The 24,949-nt window shown below is 41.5% G+C and overlaps 3 protein-coding genes and 1 long non-coding RNA gene across 5 annotated transcripts in view; 3 read left to right on the top strand and 1 right to left on the bottom strand.

Moving 5' to 3' along the window:
* Positions 1-39: 39 nt before the first annotated feature.
* lss (lanosterol synthase (2,3-oxidosqualene-lanosterol cyclase)) lies at positions 40-11,442 on the top strand. The gene is made up of 22 exons (XM_040201880.2): positions 40-194; positions 861-1,029; positions 1,352-1,490; positions 4,053-4,161; positions 4,472-4,593; positions 4,891-4,987; positions 5,761-5,896; positions 6,130-6,238; positions 6,638-6,756; positions 6,875-6,972; positions 7,148-7,175; positions 7,484-7,540; positions 8,177-8,248; positions 8,545-8,595; positions 8,731-8,880; positions 9,225-9,321; positions 9,704-9,809; positions 10,040-10,105; positions 10,198-10,278; positions 10,465-10,635; positions 10,882-10,960; positions 11,115-11,442. The coding sequence occupies exons 1-22, from the start codon at positions 181-183 to the stop codon at positions 11,250-11,252; spliced, it is 2,208 nt and encodes a 735-aa protein (XP_040057814.2). The 5' UTR covers positions 40-180; the 3' UTR covers positions 11,253-11,442.
* A 1,544-nt stretch (positions 11,443-12,986) lies between these two features.
* Positions 12,987-14,335, top strand: LOC144388728 (uncharacterized). 2 transcript variants are annotated; one of them, XM_078090144.1, is made up of 4 exons: positions 12,987-13,089; positions 13,236-13,281; positions 13,391-13,722; positions 14,107-14,335. In XM_078090144.1, exons 3-4 carry the CDS (start codon positions 13,451-13,453, stop codon positions 14,153-14,155), a joined length of 321 nt encoding a protein of 106 aa, XP_077946270.1. In that variant the 5' UTR covers positions 12,987-13,089; positions 13,236-13,281; positions 13,391-13,450; the 3' UTR covers positions 14,156-14,335. The 2 variants fall into 2 exon arrangements, with proteins under 2 accessions (XP_077946270.1, XP_077946271.1); XM_078090145.1 differs by having other exon boundaries at positions 13,031-13,117.
* A 263-nt stretch (positions 14,336-14,598) lies between these two features.
* The window catches only part of LOC144388727 (uncharacterized), a 45,905-nt gene continuing 35,554 nt past the window's right edge, over positions 14,599-24,949 (top strand). The window contains exons 1-3 of the mRNA XM_078090143.1: positions 14,599-14,711; positions 15,500-15,546; positions 15,707-16,344. Coding sequence (XP_077946269.1) covers positions 15,869-16,344 — 476 coding nt within the window. The 5' untranslated portion in view covers positions 14,599-14,711; positions 15,500-15,546; positions 15,707-15,868. The remainder of the gene's footprint in view (positions 14,712-15,499; positions 15,547-15,706; positions 16,345-24,949) is intronic.
* On the bottom strand, positions 21,901-23,968 carry LOC144388730 (uncharacterized). Its single transcript, XR_013452950.1, has 4 exons — positions 23,858-23,968; positions 23,024-23,070; positions 22,700-22,863; positions 21,901-22,030 (listed from the first exon to the last, which is right to left on the bottom strand). It is a non-coding gene; the product is annotated as an uncharacterized LOC144388730 (long non-coding RNA).

Genomic DNA, 24,949 nt, shown 5'->3' on the forward strand with positions numbered 1-24,949 from the left:
GACGGTACCGCAGTGTGTGCTGGGAAATGAAGTATGAAGTGTGCTGAAAATCATCCTATGCCTTCCTTAAACCACTACAATTCCCAAGGAAAATAGCACAAGCGATACAGCTTTCAGAGCACCAGGGAAGAAATTCGTTTTTATGGTTCAGCGCAGGATTCTACTCTGTCAAACTAAAATATGCCTGAGGGAACGTAAGTATTTTGTTTAAATGCATTAATAATGTTGCCAAACCTACTTAAAAGGTAATTGTCGACTCGCTCCGCTACGGAGAAAAGACGGAGAAAAGACAATCATTCATACAAATGTGTGTTGTTTTCTTGTCAGCGGGACGTATAATATATTAAAGGCTATACTGTAGTGGAAAGTAGTTGGTTTACTTAATGGCTTCCAATTTATGTAATTGTGTTTTCTTGTTCAGTCTATTTCCGAGAGAAATATTGATATTAAAAAATAGTGTTCTGCCTACAAAACACGAGATATGCAGTTATATGATGTGGCATTGTATAAGCTTCATTGTTATAATTGACCGTCCAAAGTTTGATTGCATCAAATGATCAATAATACTGACAGGAGCCAGTGTGCAAAATAAAAATGAGTACTTTTAACTTTTCATACTGTAAGTACATTTGTTTTGTATTATTACAGACACCCGTAGCTGTACTCAATCAGCTTAATAGCATTTCAATCCAGTGGCAATTTAATGACTGTTTTGTATTGAACAACCGACATAATGAACCAAGTGGGTATTTCTATTTGGTGAGAAATGATCGTAACTTGCATCAATTACAAAGATGTAATGAAGAATCCAGTGCCGAATAGTAGAAACAGCCATGCGTTAAAATACTTTCTGTTTTCAGGCACCTGCGGAGGAGAGGGGGTCCGTACAAGACGGAGCCCGCCACGGACCTGAGCCGCTGGAGGCTGAGTAACGTGGAGGGCCGGCAGGCCTGGTGCTACGTGGAAGGTCAGAACACCCCTGACAGAGCGCAGACGATGCTGGAAGCCCATTCGCTGGGCTTGGACACGGTAGGCTTTGAATATTTTTAGTTTTGTAATTTTTTCAAATGTTTCAAATTAGAGAATGTTTGATTGGTGAGTCACTTATTCCCGACATTTGACGTTGCACTGACAGTATATATACAGTATATATCTGACCCAATAAACCCCTGTAATATACCGTGAGAATAAAGTGCGTGTAAGGTTTTGAGCATTATCATGCAGCTAATATACTTATATAGACATGATTCTAATGTACACATATAGAACAGTTAAACTATTTCTGTGAGTGGTAACCAGAGTGGCTTTTATATTTATCTGCTGGTCATTTTCTAACTCATTTTCTCCACAGAGTATATTTGTGTCCGGCTCTGAAGCCGCCCACACGGCTGTAGACGCGGCTTTGAAAGGTATGCTCTTCTACAGCCAGCTCCAGGCCGAGGACGGTCACTGGGCGGGGGACTATGGCGGACCTCTCTTCCTGCTCCCAGGTAGATAAATCCTCCTCGTCTAGTTTTTTTAACTTTAGATTACATATACTATATTTCAGCGGCAGCAGTCATTTGTTTCCCTGTTGTATTTCTAGTTTAAAATGCCTTTTTTACCCTTAGAATCCGCTAAAGTTTTTTTATTTTATTTTGTAACTGTAATCTGATAACAACCTATTTCAACCAGTAATACGGCAACCATCCATCAAACAATCTGCAACTTTAAACAACAAGGGACTTCTCTGTAGCTCAGTATGGTGCTGCATTCTAATCTCACTCACTTAGCGGTCCAATCAAATTCTAAGGATTTATTTTAGATCCTACTCGTAACTACACCGCTCAATTATTCTGTTCCATCGGGGAATACTCACAACACAGAAGGTAAATGTGCTCTGACTTTCCTTTGTCCGGGACTTTAACGTGTGCGCTTGTCCAGGTGATATTAAAAAAAAAGACTGCTTGTATTGTCATGTGACAATTTACATATAGATCACATTTTGAGTACCTCTAAGTGCTGATTTCCTGATATGTTGTTAGGCCTGTTCACCTTCTAAAACCGAAGGGGGAGGCAAGTAAAGAAGATGAATTGTGATGATCCATTGTTCAATCTATTGACCTCTCTTAGTGACTTAAGAACAAGGGAAAGGGGGATTTGCCACCATAGTCTTCATCCATCCATCCATTGTCAGGAGGAGGAATCAGAAATCAGGAAACATTTATTGCCAAAATATGTCAAACATACAAGGAATTTGTCTTGGCGGTTGGTGCGTGACAGTAGACAGTGTAACAATAGACAACAAGACAGCAGTGCAGCAAGTAATAAAATAAAGTAAAGTGAAATGCTAATGCAATGGGTTAGTAGAATAAGGCTATGGGTTAGTAGAATAAGGCTATGGGTTAGTATAAAACAAGAGAGTAAAATGAAAGTTAAAAATTTAAAATGTTAAAGTTAAAAAATATTAAGCATAAAGTGCACTAGCGAACAATGACAGTTAAAGTGACATGTGCAGTGTCCGGTGGAGTGTTATAGTCAGGCAGTGGGGGCCCGGGCTCTGTTGATGAGCCTGACTGCCGACGGGAAGAAACTGTTCGTGTGGCGGGAGGTCTTTGTCCCGATGGACCTCAGCCTCCTGCCAGATGGAAGGGGCACAAACAGTTTTTGTCCGGGGTGGGAGGGGTCGGCCGCGATCTTTTTAGCTCGCTTCAGAGACCTGGAAGCGAACAAGTCCTGCAGGGACGGCAGATTGCAGCCGATCACCCTCTCTGCAGAGCGGATGACACGCTGAAGCCTGCCCTTGTCATTGGCTGTGGCTGCAGCGTACCAGACGGTGATGGAGGAGCAGAGGATGGACTCGATGATGGCCGTGTAGAAGTGGACCATCATTGTCTTTGGCAGGTTGAATTTCTTCAGCTGCCTCAGGAAGAACAACCTCTGCTGAGCCTTCTTTGTGGTGGAGCTGATGTTCAGGTCCTGGGTGATGATGGAGCCCAGGAAACAGAAGCAGTCCACAATAGTGACGGGGGAAGGTGGGGCTCTGTTCCGCCACAACCATCAATCCACAACCATCTCCACTGTCTTTAGAGCGTTAAGCTCCAGGTTGTTCTGGCTGCACCACGACACCAGATGGTCAGACTCCCACCTGTAGGCGGAATCGTCACCACCAGAGATCAGTCCAATGAGGGTGGTGTCATTCGCAAACTTCAGGAGCTTGACGGACTGCAGCTGTTGGTGAAATCGCTTATCCTGCATGCAGGGTCGCGGGGGGGGGGGGGGGCTAGAGTCCATCCCAGCTAACTTCGGGCGATAGACGCGGTACATCCTGGACTGGTCGCCAGCCAATTGCAGGACTGACACAGAGACATACAACCATTCACGGGCAATTTTAGAGTCCCCAATCAACCTGATCCCCAAAGCATGTCTTTGGACTGTGGGAGGAAGCCAGAGAACCCACGCAGACACGGGGAGAACATGCCGACTGCACACAGAAAGGCCACTGGGCGGAGTCGAACTCAGGACCTTCTCATCATTTGTGAGGCGACAGTCCTAACCACCACGCCACCGTGCCGCCCCTTCCATAGTCTTCATACGTTTCTTAATTATTTCCTTGCTTTATTAAACAGACAAAAAATGAAAAGCTTTCTTTAGATCATTTTTCAAAGGACTTATATCTGTTTTAGGTGGAAAGGAACTTGCCAGCTGATATTTCTTCTGCCCGGGTCATTTTTCTAAGCTTTTGCTGTTGTAATACTCATGTCAACCATAAGAGGCTGTGCACCATTTCCTCATCTTCCAAATAGCATAAAAAGCAGTCATGTTTTCCCTAAAGGTAGATTAGTGCAGTCTTGAATACATTTCTAGCCATAAAAAAGACAATACAGGTATTTTACTTTTTGTTTTTTTTAAAGAGTAAGTAATTTAGAAGAGGAAAACAACAGATCCGACCTAGAAATTGGATTACCAGATTTCTTTTGTTTTTGCAAGATGATAAAAACACTAAATACAATCCAGCACAAACGTGTGTTTTTCTTCCTTTCCTGTGTTTCCGTTTGGCGTCCATGTTACAGGTCTCCTGATCACATGTCATGTGGCCAAGATCCCGCTGGCCGACGCCTGGCAGAAAGAGATGGTGAGGTACCTGCGCTCCGTGCAGCTGCCAGATGGAGGCTGGGGTCTGTAAGTCTAATGAAGATCCACACAGGCCACATCACGAGCGTGCTTCTACTATAAGATGATGTCACGTTATGAAACAGGAAAGGGTTGTACTTTGCAGAGGATTGTTTCAGCAAAGTTGATCTCCAAAATCAATTTGTCATCTTCTTCTAAAAACGATGTGGTCAGTGTTTAAAGAGAAATGTGATATGATACAAGCATCTGCATATACTGTATACAGTAAGTTATTGATGCCAAGGGAGACTGTTGTAGTCATTGCTAGTCTGAAACATTTCCAATGGCAGCATCGTTGATGTTTTTTGTTTTTCTTCAGACATATTGAAGATAAGTCGACCGTCTTTGGCACAGCGCTGAGTTACATTTCATTAAGGATCCTGGGATTAGAGCCTGACGATCCAGATATGGTTCGAGCCAGGAACAACCTGCACAGCAAAGGTGGGAGCAAATGGGAAGAAACGGTCCCTTAAATGCATTGTCGCTTGTTGATGTTTTATTATATGTTGCTATCATTATAAGATTTGCAGTTAGTCATACATTCATAATTACAGTTCACTCTGACCTCAGATAATGTGTCATATATATATATATATATATATACACACAAATGTACTGCCAACCCATAAATGTCCAAATGGTTGTTTTAAGTAAAGGCATAACATTTTAATGTGAGCACAATAATTATTGATGGTAGAATCTTCATACTGAAGATGTTGTGTATTTTATTTTGTACAGGAGGCGCTGTGGGGATTCCCTCATGGGGTAAATTCTGGTTGGCCATCCTAAATGTCTACAGTTGGGAGGGAATGAACACCCTGCTACCAGAGATGTGGTACGTTGTAACGTCCCATTACCTCCTCTTTTAGCCATCAGTCCTACTTTAAGTGCACTGACGATTTCAGCAAGTGTGAATACGATTATGTTGCCCCAGTCAAAAATGTATTGTCTCATCGTGACTTTAAGGTATCATATAATGTTGTCATAAATTGTTATGCGTTTTCTGTCGATAACGTTTCTTTAGGTTTTGGCCATTACTGCTCATGCTAACTAAGATCATGTGAGGGAGCCTTAGAACAATTGCCGGGAGCCAAATAATCACCCGAAGATCGGTCTGATATTGTCTGAATTTTATAGTCGGACGTTTACTTTTTTTCTTCATGCAACACTGAGCAACGTTTTATAGGAATGAACGGGCCGCCGCCTCCAAAGCTTTTATTTTTTTTTATTTTTTTTTATTTTTTATTTTTTATTTTATTTATCCAGCTCTCTTCATACATCTGTAAATACTATTGACCTATATACTGTTTACTATATACCTAATATACAATTAAAATAGCCACACTAACACAACATTACACCTGTTATTCCAAAATAACTGCGTATGCACTGGAAGAAATGTTTTGTTTTGACATGTTTACAAATTGCAATAAATCTTTTGGGAAAAATATAAAATATCTTCCTTGAAATATCAATAGTGTCACCGCATCTTGCACAGATTTCTTTTTTCTTAATGGCAAGGGTCAGAAAAGTCAGTCTTCTCCATGAAGCAATATGTTTCTGAGTTTTCTCTTCAGGGACCATGGATCTCTTTTTGATGTGTTCCAGGCTGTTTCCCACTTGGATGCCAGCCCACCCCTCCACCCTGTGGTGTCACTGCCGCCAGGTTTACCTCCCCATGAGCTACTGTTATGCTGTCCGGCTGGCTGCAGAGGAGGACCCCCTCGTCCTCAGCCTCAGACAGGTGCTGAAACCAACTCATTCCACAAGAGCGCGTCAGAGGAGAAGCTTTCTTTTGCTTTTCATTACTGGCTTGTGTTTTTTTTTTTGTGCAGTTATTTTTAGGAACCTTTTATTTTCACCATCTTTGACACAAGTTCAATTGAACCACCTCCCTTTTATATAAAAGATGAACAAAAAAATAAATCCCTCACACACTATATACATTGATGTACATAACCAATCTTTTTGTACTAGGAGCTGTATGTCCAGGACTATGGCACCATTAACTGGCCCGCTCAGAGGAACAATGTGGCAGCATGTGATATGTACACACCTCACAGCACACTGCTCACCGTTGCCTACAGTGAGTACTCACAACACACTGCGCAGCATCCTGGTAAATCCCCTCCTACTAAAGCACGTCATCCGCCACAAATGTTCTTTTGTAATTGTAATAGTAATTGAATCAACGGGTTGCGACTGAGATTCACCAACTTTGACTATAAAGGCGTTGACGCGTGAATACTTTCCACATGGCAGATTGGCAAGGAAGTCAAGTGAGACATAAAACACAAAAGAAAATGAATACTGCAAGCAGCATTGGTACGGCCCTTGCGCAAACGTCTAACATGAGGTGTGATTCTTGGCACCAAAATGTTTTTTGCAATGATGATGAAAGTGGAATTTTTCAGTGGAATTTTCCTACAAGTTGCCCTGTGCTTCACTCCCCTGACCTTGTGACTCCGCTCCTGTTGCCCCGCAGTGGTGTTAAATATGTACGAAGCCCACCACAGCAGCATCCTGAGAGGAAAGGCTGTCAAAGAACTCTACGATCACATCCAGGCTGACGATCGCTTCACTAAATGCATCAGCATCGGCCCGGTAGCGTACATCCAAATACAAAACATACACACATGAAAAAATGAGAGCACGGACAAAATAAATTATAATGTTAAGCTGTCATCTAGAAAGAAATTAGAACATGAAGTATTTTCCTCAGATTTCAAAGACTATAAACATGCTGGTTCGCTGGCATGTGGATGGCCCCTCCTCGCCGGTCTTTCAGGAGCACGTGTCCAGGATCCCAGACTACCTCTGGTCAGTGCAACAGTTACTAACGTCTTAAACTAATGACAAAAAACTGTTGTTGTACCACTGATCAGAATTGGGTGTTGCATTTGTAGTTCTAATGTTTAAACTTGTGAAAGAAGCTTAAAAAATAAAAACGTAGCGATAAAAAAAAAGAAGTAATAATACGTTTTCTGTGTGGCAGGTTGGGATTGGATGGCATGAAAATGCAGGTGAGAGAATTTCTTCTGTGATCTTTTTGATCGAACGCGTCTATGCAGATGAAGGAGTTGTTTTAATGCTACATCACTATGCATCATAAGGGGTTGTCACCACAAGGGTTCACTTTTCAAGCAATTGAGGAACTGAGTCATGGAGGAGTGGAAAACTGATGGATGGACTTAAAACCGCCCTTAAAACTCGATGAACTTTTCACCCTCAGTCAACATTCTTTTAAGCTACTTGCTAGTTCCCTTTGTATTTTGTCTTGATGTGAGAGTTTTAGTGTTTGACCAGCATGTCCTTTTTCCCTTGTGCACAGGGGACCAATGGCTCTCAACTCTGGGATACTTGTTTTGCTGTACAGGCTTTCCTTGAGGTAGCGCAACCATGCCCATGTTTTCAGATGTGTGTATGCGGGCAAGCAGGCTTGTATTAAAAATCCAAGAAGAGGTGTAATGTGACAACATGTTGTCTTTGTTGTTAGGTATTTGGGTGCAGTGTTTTATGTCAGCTGTCGTCCGTTATCAGTATTTTTAGGCAGATCAGAACTAACAAGAGATTTTCTGCATGAACCGGAGACCAAAAGGTTCTTACTCTGGTTACATGTTTAAGATAAGTAAAGGTTTTTGTATGTGGGGGAAGTGGCTCTGTAACTGATTTTGTGTTCTATAGAGGCAATTGTTTCCTGAATAGCAGTGGTCTCGGTATTAAACCCTGTGGGACGTTTCATGGATATAAAATTGTCACAGACAATTGTTTTGCCTTTAGCTATAGAGCAGACAAGTACTGAACCAGAACATTCTACTATTACTACTACTTCTACTACTACTACTACTATTACTATTAGACTAATGTTAAAACAGAAATGTCACCATTGTCACTAAATACTAATCTAATCATTGGCCAACTTGAGAAAAGCAGTCTGATTACTGTGGTTGGTTTAACATCCTGGTTGAAATGTATCACGTAGCAGTAATTGATTATAATTAGTTGTTTGTTTGTGGTTTTTCAGGCGGGCGCTCAAGATAACTCCAGACTAGCTGAGTGCCTACGAGATGCCCATCGGTTTCTCACCATCACACAGGTCCCACCAACATCTAATTACACAGCCTTCAATATCGAGCAGAAAAAAAGACGCATCTAGATATTTAACTCGTATGATGAGCTTTATTTTTCACTTTCATACAGTACTAATCCTCCATAATAATTTGCGTTGGTGTAAATTAATTAATTAATTAATGAGCATGTTACTCAAGAGAATCAACGGGCCAGAAGGAAGCATGTATCTGCTCATGGATGAGGAGCTCATACCTAAACACTACTATCAAGAAAATATGATGTATATGTGTAATGCTCTGACTAGGTTTTCCACTTTAACAGATACCTGAGAATCCTCCCGAGTACCAGAAGTACTACAGGCAGATGAGCAAGGTAAAACTAGACTCACACAAGAGCTGCTTTTTAACACCTTTCAAATATTGTGAAATAACATAAGGACTTCACCTGAGTCCTTCAGGCCTGACATGGACAAACGTTTCTTAAAAATCCCTGCATCGTGTTGGTCAGGGAGGCTTCCCCTTCAGTACCCGAGACTGTGGTTGGATCGTGGCCGACTGCACGGCGGAGGGCCTGAAGTCAGTGATGCTGCTGCAGGAGCTTTGTCCCTCCATCAGCCAGCCTGTTCCCGCAGAGCGCCTGTATGATGCTGTCGATGTAGTAAGTCTGCAGGGAATATGTTTACCTTTTATGAAGGTTCATACATGAGTTTGAACCAAAATACACTGTTCCGCCAATGAAAACTTAGCAGCCGTTTTATTTTGATGACACTGGTTTGACAGTTTGGTTTTATGTTATTATTGCTTATGATCGCTTTCTGAAGCTAGAAATAAGTAAACCCAAACAAAAACTGGAGTGCCAGCCAGCCTGACCCACGTCCTGTAACGTTTGTTTGATATCAGACCAATATCACACTGCAATCCAAACAGACAGCAGTCCATGTGCACGCGTGAAGTCTTTCATCATCCAAGCTCCTTCACCAAATGTCAATCTTCTCCTTGTAGTTGCTGAGCATGAGAAACTGTGACGGCGGATTTGCCACGTATGAAACTAAGAGAGGAGGGAAACTCTTGGAGCTGCTCAACCCGTCCGAGGTGTTTGGTATGTTTGTTTCGCTCATTGTCCTCTTAGGGCACCTCACTGACACGTATGTTCAGTCTGATGCTTTCAATCTGCTTTCAAAGTGTATAATGGAAAATCATCGATGAGCTTGATTCAGATATTTGTGTATATTTATATATATATCATTTATAATACTCTCTGAGGCAAATCGATTGAAGAAAGGGATTTGTGATATATAGCGATACAGATTCAGTTGAGTTGATGCTCATGCTACCAGGACTTGCTGTGTTGCTCAACCTGAAAATACGCTGATGCGACAAAGGTCTCTGTATTTTCATATTTCCCTTTTTAAAAAGAGGATGCATGTGTATGTTGTGAAATGTGATGTTTTTAGTCTCTTTCTCTATTACACACACCACAGGGGACATCATGATAGATTATACCTATGTGGAGTGTACGTCAGCAGTTATGCAGGCTTTGAGGCACTTCCAGAAGGAATACCCTGAACACCGCGCTGAGGAAATAAGGTATATGATGAACACATATTTAAGTTGAAATCACTGAATGGCACAACAATGCCTGACTAATCTGACGGAATGAATGGAAAGCGCTAAATCTTCCACAACATAAATTAAAACTAGGATTGAAAGATGGAGAAAAGAAGAAAAAAAGCATTGACCCACAAAGACATTCTTACCTAATTAAAATAATAAGGACCAAGACAGAGGTTATGAGTTTGTTCCCTTCTGTCTTTTAGGTCCACTCTGAGAGAAGGACTGGAGTACTGCAGGAAGGTGCAGAGGCCTGATGGATCCTGGGAAGGGTGAGACCACTCCTGCTGTTTCACAACCAGATATCCTACCCAGTGGACAGGTCGTGGTATTATAAAAGAAATCTGTGTGTGCTCCTGCTCAGGTCCTGGGGAGTGTGCTTCACATATGGAATATGGTTTGGGCTTGAAGCCTTTGCTTGTATGGGTCACGTCTACAGGGATGAGTAAGTGTTCCAAACACTGAGCCATTAAGTTTCACACTGAATTGAGATCATCGATTTTGACCCACAACAACAATGTCTGGAACACTAAAAATGAATCTAGTCCCCCTTTAACCTGCCGAGGCACACAGCACATCCATGAACTCCCAGCCTACCTTCTAACTCACACAGCTGTGCCTCTGTTACCAGGGACGTGTGCGTTGAGGTGCAGAGAGCCTGCCGGTTCCTGCTGGACCGGCAGAGGCCGGACGGAGGCTGGGGGGAGGACTTTGAGTCTTGCGAGGAGCGGCTCTACATCCAGAGCAGCAGCGCTCAGATCCACAACACCTGCTGGGCTCTTTTAGGCCTCATGGCCGTCAGGTAAAGCAGGACTGCACCCAAAAGCTCTGTTTTTATTCTGGATCTCAATGTGACTGAGTGTAATTTGATCAGGTTTGGCAAACAGTGCTCGCTTTGGGTTGGTCTTTGTGTGCTGTGTATTTATATCTTTTGTTTATTTACCATTGCTGGTGCATTCACCTGTCTACAGCAAATTGAATTGAACCTAATCCAAGCAAAATAAATGAAAACTAAATTAAATGGAATGACCTTTTTGTGCGTAACCAGGCATCCTGACAGAAGGGCCATTGAGAGAGGAGTGCAGATGCTGATTGACCACCAGCTGCCCAACGGCGACTGGCCACAGGTAGTTCCCTTGTATCTTATTAATTACATGTCCCATCCTCAAATTGAACTCAGCTTGCGTCCCGGATATTACAACTAATAAGAAACAAATGCGATGGCGTTATTAAATAGAATGTTAGCTTTGATATTTTATGTTGTGTCGTCTCCCTTCTCAGGAGAATATCGCTGGTGTGTTCAACAAGAGCTGTGCGATCAGCTACACCTCCTACAGGAATGTCTTCACAGTGTGGACCCTCGGACGCTTCTCAACACTTTACCCCAGCAGCCCGTTGGCGGGGAAGGTCCAGCTGTGAAGACTTTTAAAGGATTTTATGATAAATCTTTTTTCTATGATGTTGTCCTGAGTGGATGTACTTCCAATGGCCCCTCTTGGCCACATACTTGTACTTAGCTTGCTTTATATTGGCTTCGAACAGGGAGCACATACTGTATGGAAATGTCGTCTTTTGAATAAAATAAACTCAATTGCTGATCAATCAGGAATTTTGTGCAAAGGCTCAAAATGCAGCATTGCGACACATTGTGAGCACCTTCACAGCAGGAACATGTTGACCTGCTTTTGAAAACGTCCTATGACGTTTTTTTTAACCTTTCTGCCGAATGAGTTGGCAGAGCCGATGCATTTCCTACTGTACTGGTATTTGTTTGTATTTGCTCACATACTGGTGAGTGTTCAATCCAGCCAGAGTGCATGTCGCGATCATGCAAACTTTCATTCTCTGAAGACCGTCAGAGGGATTCAAACTGCAAGCGCTTGAGACGTGTCACAGCTTCTACTATGTTGATACAGGGCATTGCCGTTCGGGATATCCTGATGTATTCTCTGGACAAGAAACAGGTTAAAAAAGCCTCGCTGTCTCTGGCATTGCTGATTTTTTTTAGGTAACATTACAGAAGTGTTTTTTTCTGGACATGAGGTGTCCTGAGGTGACATGAGGTGTTCTGAGGTGACATGACGTGTTCTGGGATATTTTGTTTAGCAGTCAATGCACAAGATAAAAAATTTCAACTGGTTGAACCAGTTCTATTCACTCTTTAGAAAGTCTAAAGTGTGACAAGGTGCTGATAGGCGAACTGGTTTTGTATCTGACACCCCCACCTTTCTCACATGGCTTCTTCTGAATGACGAATCTGTGTCTTAATAGGAAATAATTTAATTCATACTGCAAAGTGTGCTATTTGAATGACAGTATGACTCATTTTCTCCAGGCCCTTTAAGACAAGGATGTTGCTGTTGAAGGAGGAGGTTGCGAATGGAAAAGTCTTTGCACAACAGGAGTTTTTTTTTAAGCTTAAGTAAAAATATATACATGTGTTCAAATATTCATCCAGATCTGTAAGAATTACAACAGTTAAACCTGAGGGTTTACTTTCTAAATACTTGATGTGAGCCTGGAGTCTTCAAACCTTTAGCACCCCAACCAAATCATTTATAAATGAATTGCTCATATAGTGTTTCTTTTAATTGCTGTTTCTACATTCAACAAAGTGAAGGAATACTCACTTTAAACTTAGTTTAAAGTGTTGTCTTTAAACTTCAGAATTCCTTATTTTAAACTCAGATTTCAAACCTAAATCTCACAACTCCAATCATGTTTTCATTCTGGCTTAAACTGAACTGTGGATGGAGCCACTTGTTCCACATTTCAGACTTCAGAGTTTAAACTCCTTTTCTGTAAATAAGCGTATTGTGTGCATCGGCACAGGGAGCTCAAACTCTTCTGCGGAGCGTTCCTTCATGATAACATCACACTGCTTCGCTACCAAGAGAATGTTGCAAACAAAGAAGCTCGGCAGACACGCTGAGTGATGTGTTTGTTTGTGAGTGGGACGCACATCCCTAACTGTAGGTTTCTCAATATGTCCACAACACCAGAATTAGTTTTACAGAAAACATTGACATTTTTTCATTTGCATTTTTAACACATTTGCAATAAACCTATTGTCTATATAGCTACACTCAATTATGATTGAGAATATACAAACTGCCTGTTGTCCTCTCACAATAGAAATAGTTTCTGATAAGGAGGAGGGTGGTACCCTGTTGGACAACTATGAGTTCAGGTGTGGCTTTGCATAAAAGGAGCAGCAGGTGTCAGCTGTGTTTGTGGATCTGCTGTCCAGCACACAGTAAGTTTGCCCAAAAAACAAGCTTTTGGTATGATGAATTCATTTTTTTCATTTTTTATTTTAAAAGGCCTTACAGTTGCATTTGCTACTTACATGTTGAACATGTGAATCTATTGTAAAATTTTCTGTCATTTGATTTTTTAAAGAGACATTCAACTGCCTGCCGGAGGTCTTTGAAGATGTCTGGACGAGGTGAATAACAAATGCTTTTGGTTCAGTCTCGCCTCTTACTTTCGAATGTATTGAGTGCATATTACATACCTGACATGCACATTTAAAAGTCCTTTATGACAAATTACAGGGGGGCACTGTAATCGAGGAGGCCGTGGAGGTGGGCGTGGACACGGACACGGACACGGACATGGACATGGACATGGACATGAACATGAACATGGGGAATGTCATGGACATGGTCATGGGCATGAACATGAACATGGACAATGTCATGGGCAATGTCATGGTCATGGTCATGGGCATGGGCATGGGCACGGACATGGCCATGGTCATGGGCACGGGCACGGGCATGGACATGGACATGGACATGGACAAGGAAAATGCCCAAAGTGCAGGCGCAGGCACAGGGGAGGTCACAAGCATCTCAAGTGTCACAAGAAGGGGAAGGACTCTCATGGGGTAAGACTTTCATTTACATCACATCTGACATGACCAGCCTTTTTGTGAATGTGGAATATTTAGTTGATACAGGTTCTTCAAAAATAAATGTATGAAATCGGTTTCTATATTGATTGGTACACTGTTAACATCCAAGTCTATTTCTATGTTGTATACGTTCACATTTGTACGTACAGTACATGGAGGGTAAGGGAAGCTTTATGTTTTAGGAGCTATTTTTTGCAGGACACCGTCCTCCACTTTCACAGTTAAATTCATTTACATCTGTATGGGAGTGAACCCATGAAGCTCGGAATACATTTTTTTGAACACACACTGTTGCCAAGAACTGAAAAAATTCATTCAAATTCATTCTTCTGTCTCGTATGTCCGTCCCTGCTACAGTCCTCCAGCAGCTCCTGTAGCAGCAGCAGCAGTGATTCTGACTAGATGACGATTGTTGGTTTGGAAAAGAGGCAAAAACAAGACAAGGTACCACCTGTAAAAGCTTTGGCAACAACTATGTTGGAACTGAAAAGGTTCTTTGCAACTCAAAAGCATGTCGTAACAAATCCAGTGCTTGGTCGTATGGCTTTGTACCAAATACTAGAAAATAAAGTCTTTCTGCACCGCTTCAGTTGTTCTTCATTCTGACTGGTGGGAGGCTTCAGTTTTCTTTCTTTTCTCTTAAAACATGTCACTGGATTTGGGTCAACCGTGTCCTAAAAATGCTCCATAGTCTGTACAGACTAGAATAGCTTCCATCCTTAGACCCCTTCAAATGAATCTGATGGAGTTTGTAAAACCCTGAAACAATAGAAGGGGAAAGGCCGGGTGCCCAAGAACTCAATCTGAAAATGTTTCAACACCACAGAATTAGTAATTGGTGGTGGGAGTTTAGGCTCCGCCCCTCATGACGGCCATTGGCACTGTTCATAGTTGAGCCTTGACTTCATATAAAGGCAGAGCCAGCTGACAGCTGCAGTCGTGGACCTGAACTCCAGCACACGGTAAGGTCACTATTACCTATCTAGGAATAACAAAGTGTGGTGTGTGTCGAAAATCTGGCTCACATATATTTAGTTTGTTAAATGTATTTTTGGGATCGCATCTTTATTAAACCTATAAAGACACATCTATTTCATGTTATGGCTTCATGATATTACATGAAAACTGCACAATGTGACACTTATTACCAGTTACCAGCTTACCAGGGAAGCGCTACGCACGGCTCTGACCCACTTATTTTATATGGGCACATTTCTCCAGTGCCCATCACGTTAGCCACATGCTGCAGGGTCTTCAACAGATAAATACAATGGTTTGGTCCAACCAAACAGAGGTTCCCGTATTACATTTATTGCGAGCAATACACCATTTCTAGCCGCCAGCTAAGAAAGAAAGACATTGAGGATATTCAAATATTGAAAACAAATCCTACAGACGGCTTCTGCTTCTGTTGTTCTAAAAACATTTTACTTCGTCTTTTACTACTAAACTGGAATGTTGCTGCACTAGTCCGAGACATTCTTGCTGCCTATTCTGCTTTTCAGTCTCTTCTGTTCCCTATAAGACACACGAACAGACCATGATTTTCAAAAGTAAACTCTGTCATATGATGAAAGGACAAAATTCAAATGAGATTTCAGGTGATTATTCAGATTCAGATGATGCTTAATTTTGTCTTACTGCTGAAACCCTATAAATAGACTGGCCAACTGCTTTGTTTCTATATCTGAATTTTCATTCAAAGTTATTTTAATTGGGGATTTTGGGGTCATGAAATGTCTTCTTTCAGTTTCAGGGTTTGCATTTGGATTTTTGAGATGTACGGGAATAACAGAGGTAAATCAATCTCTTAGTGTTTTTTCCCCTTTTACTAAAACCAAATCCTTGTTCTTTGTAATAAATAAAATGTCTTTATTGTATTCTTTAATGAATTGAGCATTAAGTGTATACAAACTGAATTTAAAAATGATGAGTCCCATCCCTTCTGTTGAACTAGGAATGCAGTGCCCTTCTGGCTATGGTCCTCAGCCAACACCAGGAGGACAAAATCCTCAATGTCCACCATGGACTGCCCCACCCCAAATCTGCCCCCCTCAGTCATGTTGGCCACCTGTGTACTATCCTGTAGCCCCCCCTTGTGGAGGGTACGGGCCCAGCTATGGTCATGATGGACGTGGACATGGACATGGTCATGGTCCTGGTCCTGGGCACGGACATGGACATGATCATGGACACGGAGAAGGTCATGAGCATGATCATGGACACGGACATGATCATGGACATGGACATGGTCATGATCATGGACACGGAGATGGTCATGGACATGGTCATGATCATGATCATGGGCATGATCATGGACACGGACATGGTCATGATCATGGACATGGACATGGTCATGGACATGGTCATGATCATGATCATGGACATGATCATGGACACGGAGATGGACATGATTGTGGGCATGGATGTGGTCGTGGACGTGGTCGTGGACGTGGTCGTGGACATGGATGTGGTCGTGGTCGTGGACATGGACATGGACATGGACGTGGACATCACGGGCACGGCAAAGGCCACACACACAAGCATGGTCACATGCATAACCATTGCCACAAGAAAGGAACTAAGTGTCACGGGGTAAGATGCTGTTTATTTATTGATAATTTAAAAGTACAAATCATGGTGTCCCAACTATACATGTATCAGTCTGGTAACAAAGGAGCCAATTACACTTTTTAAACAAATTTAAAATCTTAATCTTAGATGTGAAATATCTTTATTTGGCCTTTCAGTTGAAGTTGAAAAAAAAATATATATATATAGATGTATATATATATATTTATTTTTTGTCTTCTATGTGTCAAAGCAATTGGTCCAAAACCTGCCATTTTTTTAATGCCGCCTCTGCGGTGCTTGTTTGCTGAAGAATACACACCACCTGATTGAACCTAGTGAGGTGACAGGATCACAGATATTTGTATGATTACAATGGATCAAATGACTGGTACTGGTACAGTTCTCTTTAGCTCTGCAAACCAACTATTGGCTACACTTCTGCTTCAGCTTTGAGGTTGAGTGTGGCCCAAACTTTAAATACAAATAAAAAGCAGCCAGAATGTCACCGAGATACAAAACATAAAGATATTCAAGAATGAATCATGTTATTTATAGAATCCTAGAAATCCTACAAATATATTCCTCGCCCAAAAACCAGACCACTGGACCAACTTATTTTTCCATTATAGATCCATCATTTATGTGAACTGATTGATATGTTGTTGCTAAATTAAATGAACGTTTTTGTCCCTGTTGCAGTCCTCCAGCAGCTCCTGCAGCAGCGACTCGGATTAGACGACGCTGAAGAAAGACAATTACAGGCTGTAAACTTGGAAAATGTCATCCTGTCGATCCTCACAATATTCAGTAATAAACTATAAAACACTCTAAAACAAATGTTGAGTTATTTAAACACTACACAGGTTGCTGTTTATTGTTGAACCTGTTTAAGGTTCAGCTCTCACATATTACATTACATTACATTACAGGTCATTTAGCAGACGCTTTTATCCAAAGCGACTTACATTACACTTTAAACCCATGGCTTTTTACATTTTTGCCTGGGGAGCAATTAGGGGTTAGGTGTCTTGCTCAGGGACATATTATGAAGTGTTGAACCAATACATTTGAATTCTCTTCACAGTAGTCAGTGTGCGACAAATTGTCTGCCAGACAGTGATCACATTACTGTCAGGGCTGGGTAGGAAGGCAGGACTCAAACGCAGACTTTAAACAAGAGACTTCAATAGTCAAAACTCCAACAAAGTAAAAGGCGGGCGGGCGGGCGGGCGGAAAAGAGACAATGACGCCACAAGTGACAAACAACACACACTGCTTAAATACACAATGGAGGTGCAGGTGATTGGACACAGGTGGAAACAATCCGACAATCACAGGGGATGACAGGACCAGGCAGGAAGTGAAGTTACCCGGGGACACGAGTGGCAGAAAACTACAAAATAAGACAGGAAGTGCACCACACCGTGACAATTACTCCCTTGTAATAAACAGCATGAAACTGCTCTCTGTTTATCTCAACAACAAGTAACCTAATCACTAAAGCGCCTCTGTCTTTTTTATTTCATTTGACCATTTAGTTTAACGTTACCCTGTTTGTGTGTTACCACTCAGTGTGTATTCATATTATCTGTATTTACCCAGGGAGCGTTGAATGAACAAGAGCTTTGTCCAGCAGGGCTTTTCCCCCACGATAAACAACACACCCTGCCGCTCCGCAGAACATTCACACCCCTCCTCCTTAACCGCCGTGGATCCCTCATTTACGCCGTTCTTGTTCTTTTAATAGCACCATCTGATCAAGACACAGAGATTAGAGTTATATGATTAAGCGCTCCACTTTTAGAGGCAAAACAATAAAGCAGAGAATCCTTAAATTAGAAATGGGAAGGCAAGCTGAGTAAACTGCCCTTATGAAATATTACAAGTTCTCGTAAGCACAGTCGGTGAGGCGGAGAAAGCAGTGTACATAGTCAAACAGTTGCTCAAGAAAGCTAAAGACAGTCATACGGATCTGTGTACAGCGTTGTTAAGTTATCGAGCATCGCCACTTGAACACGGCAGGACGAAAAGATACAAGGGTAAGGCAGAAACAATGGCTTCTACAACTGAGACAAAAAGCAAACTATGACAAGTGCACAAGGACTTTGGAAGAATGCTGCTACATGTGTGAAGTTGGAGCACGGTGAAATGGAAATAAAAGTACTTGTACAACACTTCAGTCGTGGCTTGAGTCAGTAACATTACAATGACCATTCCTGGTTTGGAAAAGAGGCAAAGACAAGACAAGTTACCACCTGCAAAAGCTTTAGCAACAACTATGTTGGAACTGAAAAGGTTCTTTGAGTGGTGGGAGGCTTCGGTTTTATTTCTTTTCTCTTAAAACATGTCACTGGATTTGGGTCAACCGTGTCACAAAAATGATTCATTGTCTGTACAGACTAGAATAGCTTCCATCCTTAGACCCCTTCAAATGAATCTGATGGAGCTTGTAAAACCCTCAAACAATATGGAAAGAAGATATCCTGCCAGAAACTGGCAACTTAAAGCAAGTTCTTCGGCAACTTTGCAACCTTACAATCACTTTACAAGATTATTTATGGGCGTGCTTCCTATGACACAAACAGACACAAAACATAAAGTAAAATAGTTTGCTAGATTTCATATAAATTAACAAGAATTCTCCCCTTGTACTTTGACTTTTTGTTAATGTTAAAACAAAAGTCAATCCATAATTACAGCCCACCAGTGTTCTCACTGAGCACCCTGGAAAATAAGTTTTATTCATGCGTTCATTTTTTAATAATTCCTGACGCCGTCTTGTTTAGAACAGTAACGTCACGACGCCTTTGGACCAGGGAAAAAGTCATCAATAACATTACTTAGTCTTATGCGGGAATTAAACACTCATGGTGCCGTACATGTTTTCCACAATGATGTCCACCTATTAATCTATGTCTACATGCTCCTAATTACACACATATACAAACATATATAACCACATTGGACATTTCATGTTTTCAAATGGCAGCATACACAATCAACACCCCCCACTGCAACTGTTCTATTATTACAGCATCAATTGATCCCAATTCCTCTCAGTTCCTCGCTCTTCAGGAGCCCTCACTGGATTCATTACTGCATGTCAATTAAACTCTCAGTTTTATTTACACATATATGCACCAGATCGGGCATCGTTCATTTAATGTTTTCCGCTTCACGACAGCCTCTTTTTTTTTTTAACCCGAGCACCGGGAGAAAACCACATAGAGGAACACAAGGGGGTCTACCTCCTGACCCCAAGCCCACTCCCTGGCTCCTCCACCATTTAAAAAAAAACAAAAACCCAAGCACCGGGAGAAAAAAACACATAGAGCAGATACTCCGTCCACCCCCTACCACCACTGCCTACCACCACTGCCTCCTTCTCACCATCTCTTTTTAAAAACCCGAGTACCGGGAGAAAAGCCTAACAGAGGCAGAGCAACTGCATCTACCTCCTGAAGAGCCAGTGGAAAAATCCACCCCCAGTCCCCTTCCTCCTCATCTTTGCCATCTCTGTGGCTCTGTCTTCCATCCTCCTCCCAAAGAATCCTAGGATTCCTTTCTTCATTCTGAGGCAAATACCCTCCAGGACCATTTGATCCTCGACTAGAAGATTTTTATCCTCCTCCAGGACCACATTTTCCTGCTCCAGGACTATCTTTTCTCCCTCCAGAACCGTCGTCTCCTGGTCCAGGACCATTTTTCCTCATCAAGAACCCCCTCCAGCTGCTTTGACTTGGCCTGCTGAGCGTGGAGGGCAATACGCAGGTTATTGTGTTCTCCCATGAGAATCTCGCACTCTTTTTTTCTACTTTTGTCTGGGCCTGGAACAGTTTGGCTGTCTTCTCTGCGAAGTGGTCCTCAAGCTCCCTCCCTCCCTGCTCAGCCATGGTCATCTGCTTCTGCTCAGCCATGGTCATCTGCTTGTACCTTAGTAAGATCTGAGATCTGAGACAGCCAATGAGAGCGGTGACATCGTCATATTCTAAATCTCTCATTGGCTGCGCCAGGTGTATGTGTGACGCACACACAAAATGTATGGTCACATTTGTATGTAATTTGGATTAATTTGGAATGAAGAACATTTCTTCATTGTGTGTGGTGCAATCTATGCCCAGTAGGTGGCAGTACAGTGTCGTGGTTTTGCCCCGCCGGCCTAAAGGCTGGCGCATGCTTCTGCGTCTGCGCCTACTCGTTTCAATTCATGGTTCTAAAGCCTAGTTTATGCTTCTGCGTTTTCAGAGCCCCCCTTGCGTGTGTCGAGCCATTTTTCTAGGCTTGTGTCGAAAGCGACACTATCTCGCTGACCAGATATTAAACCAGGAAGTCCGAATCTGTGAATATTTACTCCATCAGATTCATTTGAAGGGGTCTAAGGATGGAAGCTATTCTAGTCTGTACAAACTATGAAGCATTTTTGCGACACGGTTGACCCAAATCCAGTGACATGTTTTAAGAGAAAAGAAAGAAAACTGAAGCCTCCCACCAGTCAGAATGAAGAACAACTGAAGCGGTGCAGAGAGACTTTATTTTCTAGCATTTGGTACAAAGCCATACGACCAAGGACTGGATTTGTTACAACATGCTTTTGAGTTGCAAAGAACCTTTTCAGTTCCAACATAGTTGTTGCCAAAGCTTTTGCAGGTGGTACCTTGTCTTCTTGTCTTTGCCTCTTTTCCAAACCAGGAATGGTCATTGTAATGTTACTGACTCAAGCCACAACTGAAGTGTTGTACAAGTCCTTTTATTTCCATTTCACCGTGCTCCCACTTCACACATGTAGCAGCATTCTTGTAGTAATTTTGTCTCTCCCACCTGATCCCAGATGCTCTATTTATGCAAAAACCACAGGTGCCGCCACCTAGTGGTTGGGAGTTATATTTTACATATAATTACATCCCCCTTTCTTTAGATGTATGTTATCATAATTCTACACAGGCTATTCTTCTAGCACCTTACCCTTAATCAACATTAAAATCACAACATGAATCGTGCTGCGTCACCTACGTCCCATTAGAATTTCAGCCGGCAAAAAGCCATGTTCAAGTGGCGATGCTCGATAATTTAACAACGCTAGACATGGATCCGAATGACTGTCTTTAGCTTTCTTGAGCAACTGTTTGACTATGTACACTCATTTCTCCGCCTCACCGTTTGACTGAGATTACGAGAACTCGTAACATTTCATGAGAGCAGTTTACTCGGCTCGCCTTCCCATTTCTAATTTACTTAGAAATGATTCTCTGCTTTATTGTTTTGCCTCTAAAAGTGGAGCGCTTAATCATATAACTCTAATCTCTGTGTCTTGATCAGAATGTGCTATGCTGGTACTAGATGGTATGGCACTGAGTGGTAACACACAAACAGGGTAACGTTAAAGAGCAGTTTCATGCTGTTTTTTACAAGGGAGTAATGTGATCACTGTCTAGTAGACAATTTGTCGCACACTGACTACTGTGAAGAGAATTCAACTGTATTAGTTCAACACTTCATAATATGTGAGAGCTGAACCTTTAACAGGTTCAACAATAAACAGCAACCTGTGTAGTGTTTAAATAACTCAACATTTGTTTTAGAGTGTTTTATAGTTTATTACTGAATATTGTGAGGATCGACAGGATGACATTTTCCAAGTTTACAGCCTGTAATTGTCTTTCTTCAGCGTCATCTAATCCGAGTCGCTGCTGCAGGAGCTGCTGGAGGACTGCAACAGGGACAAAAACGTTCATTTAATTTAGCAACAACATATCAATCAGTTCACATAAGTTGTGGAAAATGGAAAAATGAGTTACAATCAGCAATGATTAGTTCCAGTGGTCTGTTTTTGGGGGGAGGGATATATTTGTAGGATTCCATTAATAACATGATTCATAGTTGAATTTCTTTATAATTTATATCTCAGTGACTTTTTGGTTGCTTTTTTTGTTTTAAAAGATTTAAAGTTTGGGCCACACTCAACCTCAAAGCTGAAGCAGAAGTGTAGCCAATAGTTGGTTTGTAGAGCTAAAGAGAACTGTACCAGTACCAGTCATTTGATCCGTTTTTATAATACAAATATTTGTAATCCTGTCACCTCACTAGGTTCAATCAGGTGGTGTGTAAACTTCAGCAAACAAGCACCATAGAGGCGGCATTGAAAAAACGGCAGGTTTTGGACCAGTTGCTTTGACACACAGAAGACAAATTTATATATTTATATTACATCCAATTTAGACTGAAAGGCCAAATAAGATATTTCACATCTAAGATCAAGATTTTAAATTTGTTTAAAAAGTGTAATTAGCTCCTTTGTTACCAGAGGACTGTGATAAATGTATAATTGGGACCCTATGATTTGTATTTTTAAATAATCAATATATAAACAGGATCTTACCCCGTGACCATGGCTGGGCCCATACCCTCAACAAGGGGGATAGTACACAGGTGGCCAACATGACTGAGGGGGGCAGATTTGGGGTGGGGCAGTCCATGGTGGACATTGAGGATTTTGTCCCCATGGTGTTGGCTGAGGACCATAGCCAGGAGGGCACTGCATTCCTAGTTCAACAGAAGGGATGGGGCTCATCATCTTTAAATTCAGTTTGTATACACTTAATGCTCAATTCATTAAAGAATACAATAAAGACATTTTATTTATTACAAAGAACAAGGATTTGGTTTTAGTAAAAGGGGAAAAAACACTAAGAGATTGATTTACCTCTGTTATTCCCGTACATCTCAAAAATCCAAATGCAAACCCTGAAACTGAAAGAAGACATTTCATGACCCCAAAATCCCCAATTAAAATAACTTTTAATGAAAATTCAGATATAGAAAAAAAGCAGTTAGCCAGTCTATTTATAGGGTTTCAGCAATAAGTAAAATTAAACATAATCTGAATCTGAATAATCACCTGAAATCTCATTTGAATTTTGTCCTTTCATCATATGACAGAGTTTACTTTTGAAAATCATGGTCTGTTCGTGTGTCTTATAGGGAACAGAAGAGACTGAAAAGCAGAATAGGCAGCAAGAATGTCTCGGACTAGTGCAGCAACATTCCAGTTTAGTAGTAAAAGATGAAGTAAAATGTTTTTAGAACAACAGAAGCAGAAGCCGTCTGTAGGATTTGTTTTCAATATTTGAATATCCTCAATGTCTTTCTTTCTTAGCTGGCGGCTAGAAATAGTGTATTGCTCGCAATAAATGTAATACGGGAACCTCTGTTTGGTTGGACCAAACCATTGTATTTATCTGTTGAAGACCCTGCAGCATGTGGCTAACGTGATGGGCACTGGAGAAATGTGCCCATATAAAATAAGTGGGTCAGAGCCGTGCGTAGCGCTTCCCTGGTAAGCTGGTAACTGGTAATAAGTGTCACATTGTGCAGTTTTCATGTAATATCATGAAGCCATAACATGAAATAGATGTGTCTTTATAGGTTTAATAAAGATGCGATCCCAAAAATACATTTAACAAACAAAATATATGTGAGCCAGATTATCGACACACACCACACTTTGTTATTCCTAGATAGGTAATAGTGACCTTACCGTGTGCTGGAGTTCAGGTCCACGACTGCAGCTGTCAGCTGGCTCTGCCTTTATATGAAGTCAAGGCTCAACTATGAACAGTGCCAATGGCCGTCATGAGGGGCGGAGCCTAAACTCCCACCACCAATTACTAATTCTGTGGTGTTGAAACATTTTGAGATTGAGTTCTTGGGCACCCGGCCTTTCCCCTTGTATTGTTTCAGGGTTTTACAAACTCCATCAGATTCATTTGAAGGGGTCAAAGGATGGAAGCTATTCTAGTCTGTACAGACTATGAAGCATTTTTAGGACACGGTTGACCCAAATCCAGTGACATGTTTTAAGAGAAAAGAAAGAAAACTGAAGCCTCCCACCAGTCAGAATGAAGAACAACTGAAGCGGTGCAGAGAGACTTTATTTTCTAGTATTTGGTACAAAGCCATATGACCAAGGACTGGATTTGTTACAACATGCTTTTGAGTTGCAAAGAACCTTTTCAGTTCCAACATAGTTGTTGCCAAAGCTTTTGCAGGTGGTACCTTGTCTTGTTTTTGCCTCTTTTCCAAACCAGGAATCGTCATCTAGTCAGAATAACTACTGCTGCTACAGGAGCTGCTGGAGGACAAACGAGACAGAAGAAAAAAGATGTGTGATTCCAAAAAAATGTATTCCGAGCTTCATGGGTTCACTCCCATACAGGTGTAAATGAATTTAACTGTGAAAGTGGAGGACGGTGTCCTGCAAAAAATAGCCCCTAAAACATAAAGCTTCCCTTACCCTCCATGTACTGTACGTACAAATGTGAACGTATACAACATAGAAATAGACTTGGATGTTAACAGTGTACCAATCAATATAGAAACCGATTTCATACATTTATTTTTTAAGAACCTGTATCAACTAAATATCCCACATTCACAAAAAGGCTGTTCATGTCAGATGACACTCTACATATGAACAATTGTGACTGGATCGGAGTACAATATGGACGATGACGGCTGGGAAACTGTGAAAGGAGTTTGGGGAAAAGACATAGAAAGAACATGAATGTTTATTATATATTATATATACTACCTGGTCTATTGATAGGAAAATAACTATCTCGAATAAGAT

Source organism: Gasterosteus aculeatus, chromosome 16, assembly GCF_964276395.1.
Source record: "Gasterosteus aculeatus chromosome 16, fGasAcu3.hap1.1, whole genome shotgun sequence".
Classification (NCBI taxonomy): domain Eukaryota; kingdom Metazoa; phylum Chordata; class Actinopteri; order Perciformes; family Gasterosteidae; genus Gasterosteus; species Gasterosteus aculeatus.

What these genes read in the sequence shown, in the direction of transcription:
- lss (XM_040201880.2), top strand. An exon ending in ATTCGCTGGGCTTGGACACG is followed by an intron (nt 1,030 to 1,351) that starts GTAGGCTTTGAA and finishes TTTTCTCCACAG; the next exon opens with AGTATATTTGTGTCCGGCTC. An exon ending in GGTCACGTCTACAGGGATGA is followed by an intron (nt 10,279 to 10,464) that starts GTAAGTGTTCCA and finishes CTCTGTTACCAG; the next exon opens with GGACGTGTGCGTTGAGGTGC.
- LOC144388728 (XM_078090144.1), top strand. Translation starts at nt 13,451, where the DNA reads ATGGACATGGACATGGACATGAACATGAACATGGGGAATGTCATGGAC. An exon ending in AGGGGAAGGACTCTCATGGG is followed by an intron (nt 13,723 to 14,106) that starts GTAAGACTTTCA and finishes TCCCTGCTACAG; the next exon opens with TCCTCCAGCAGCTCCTGTAG.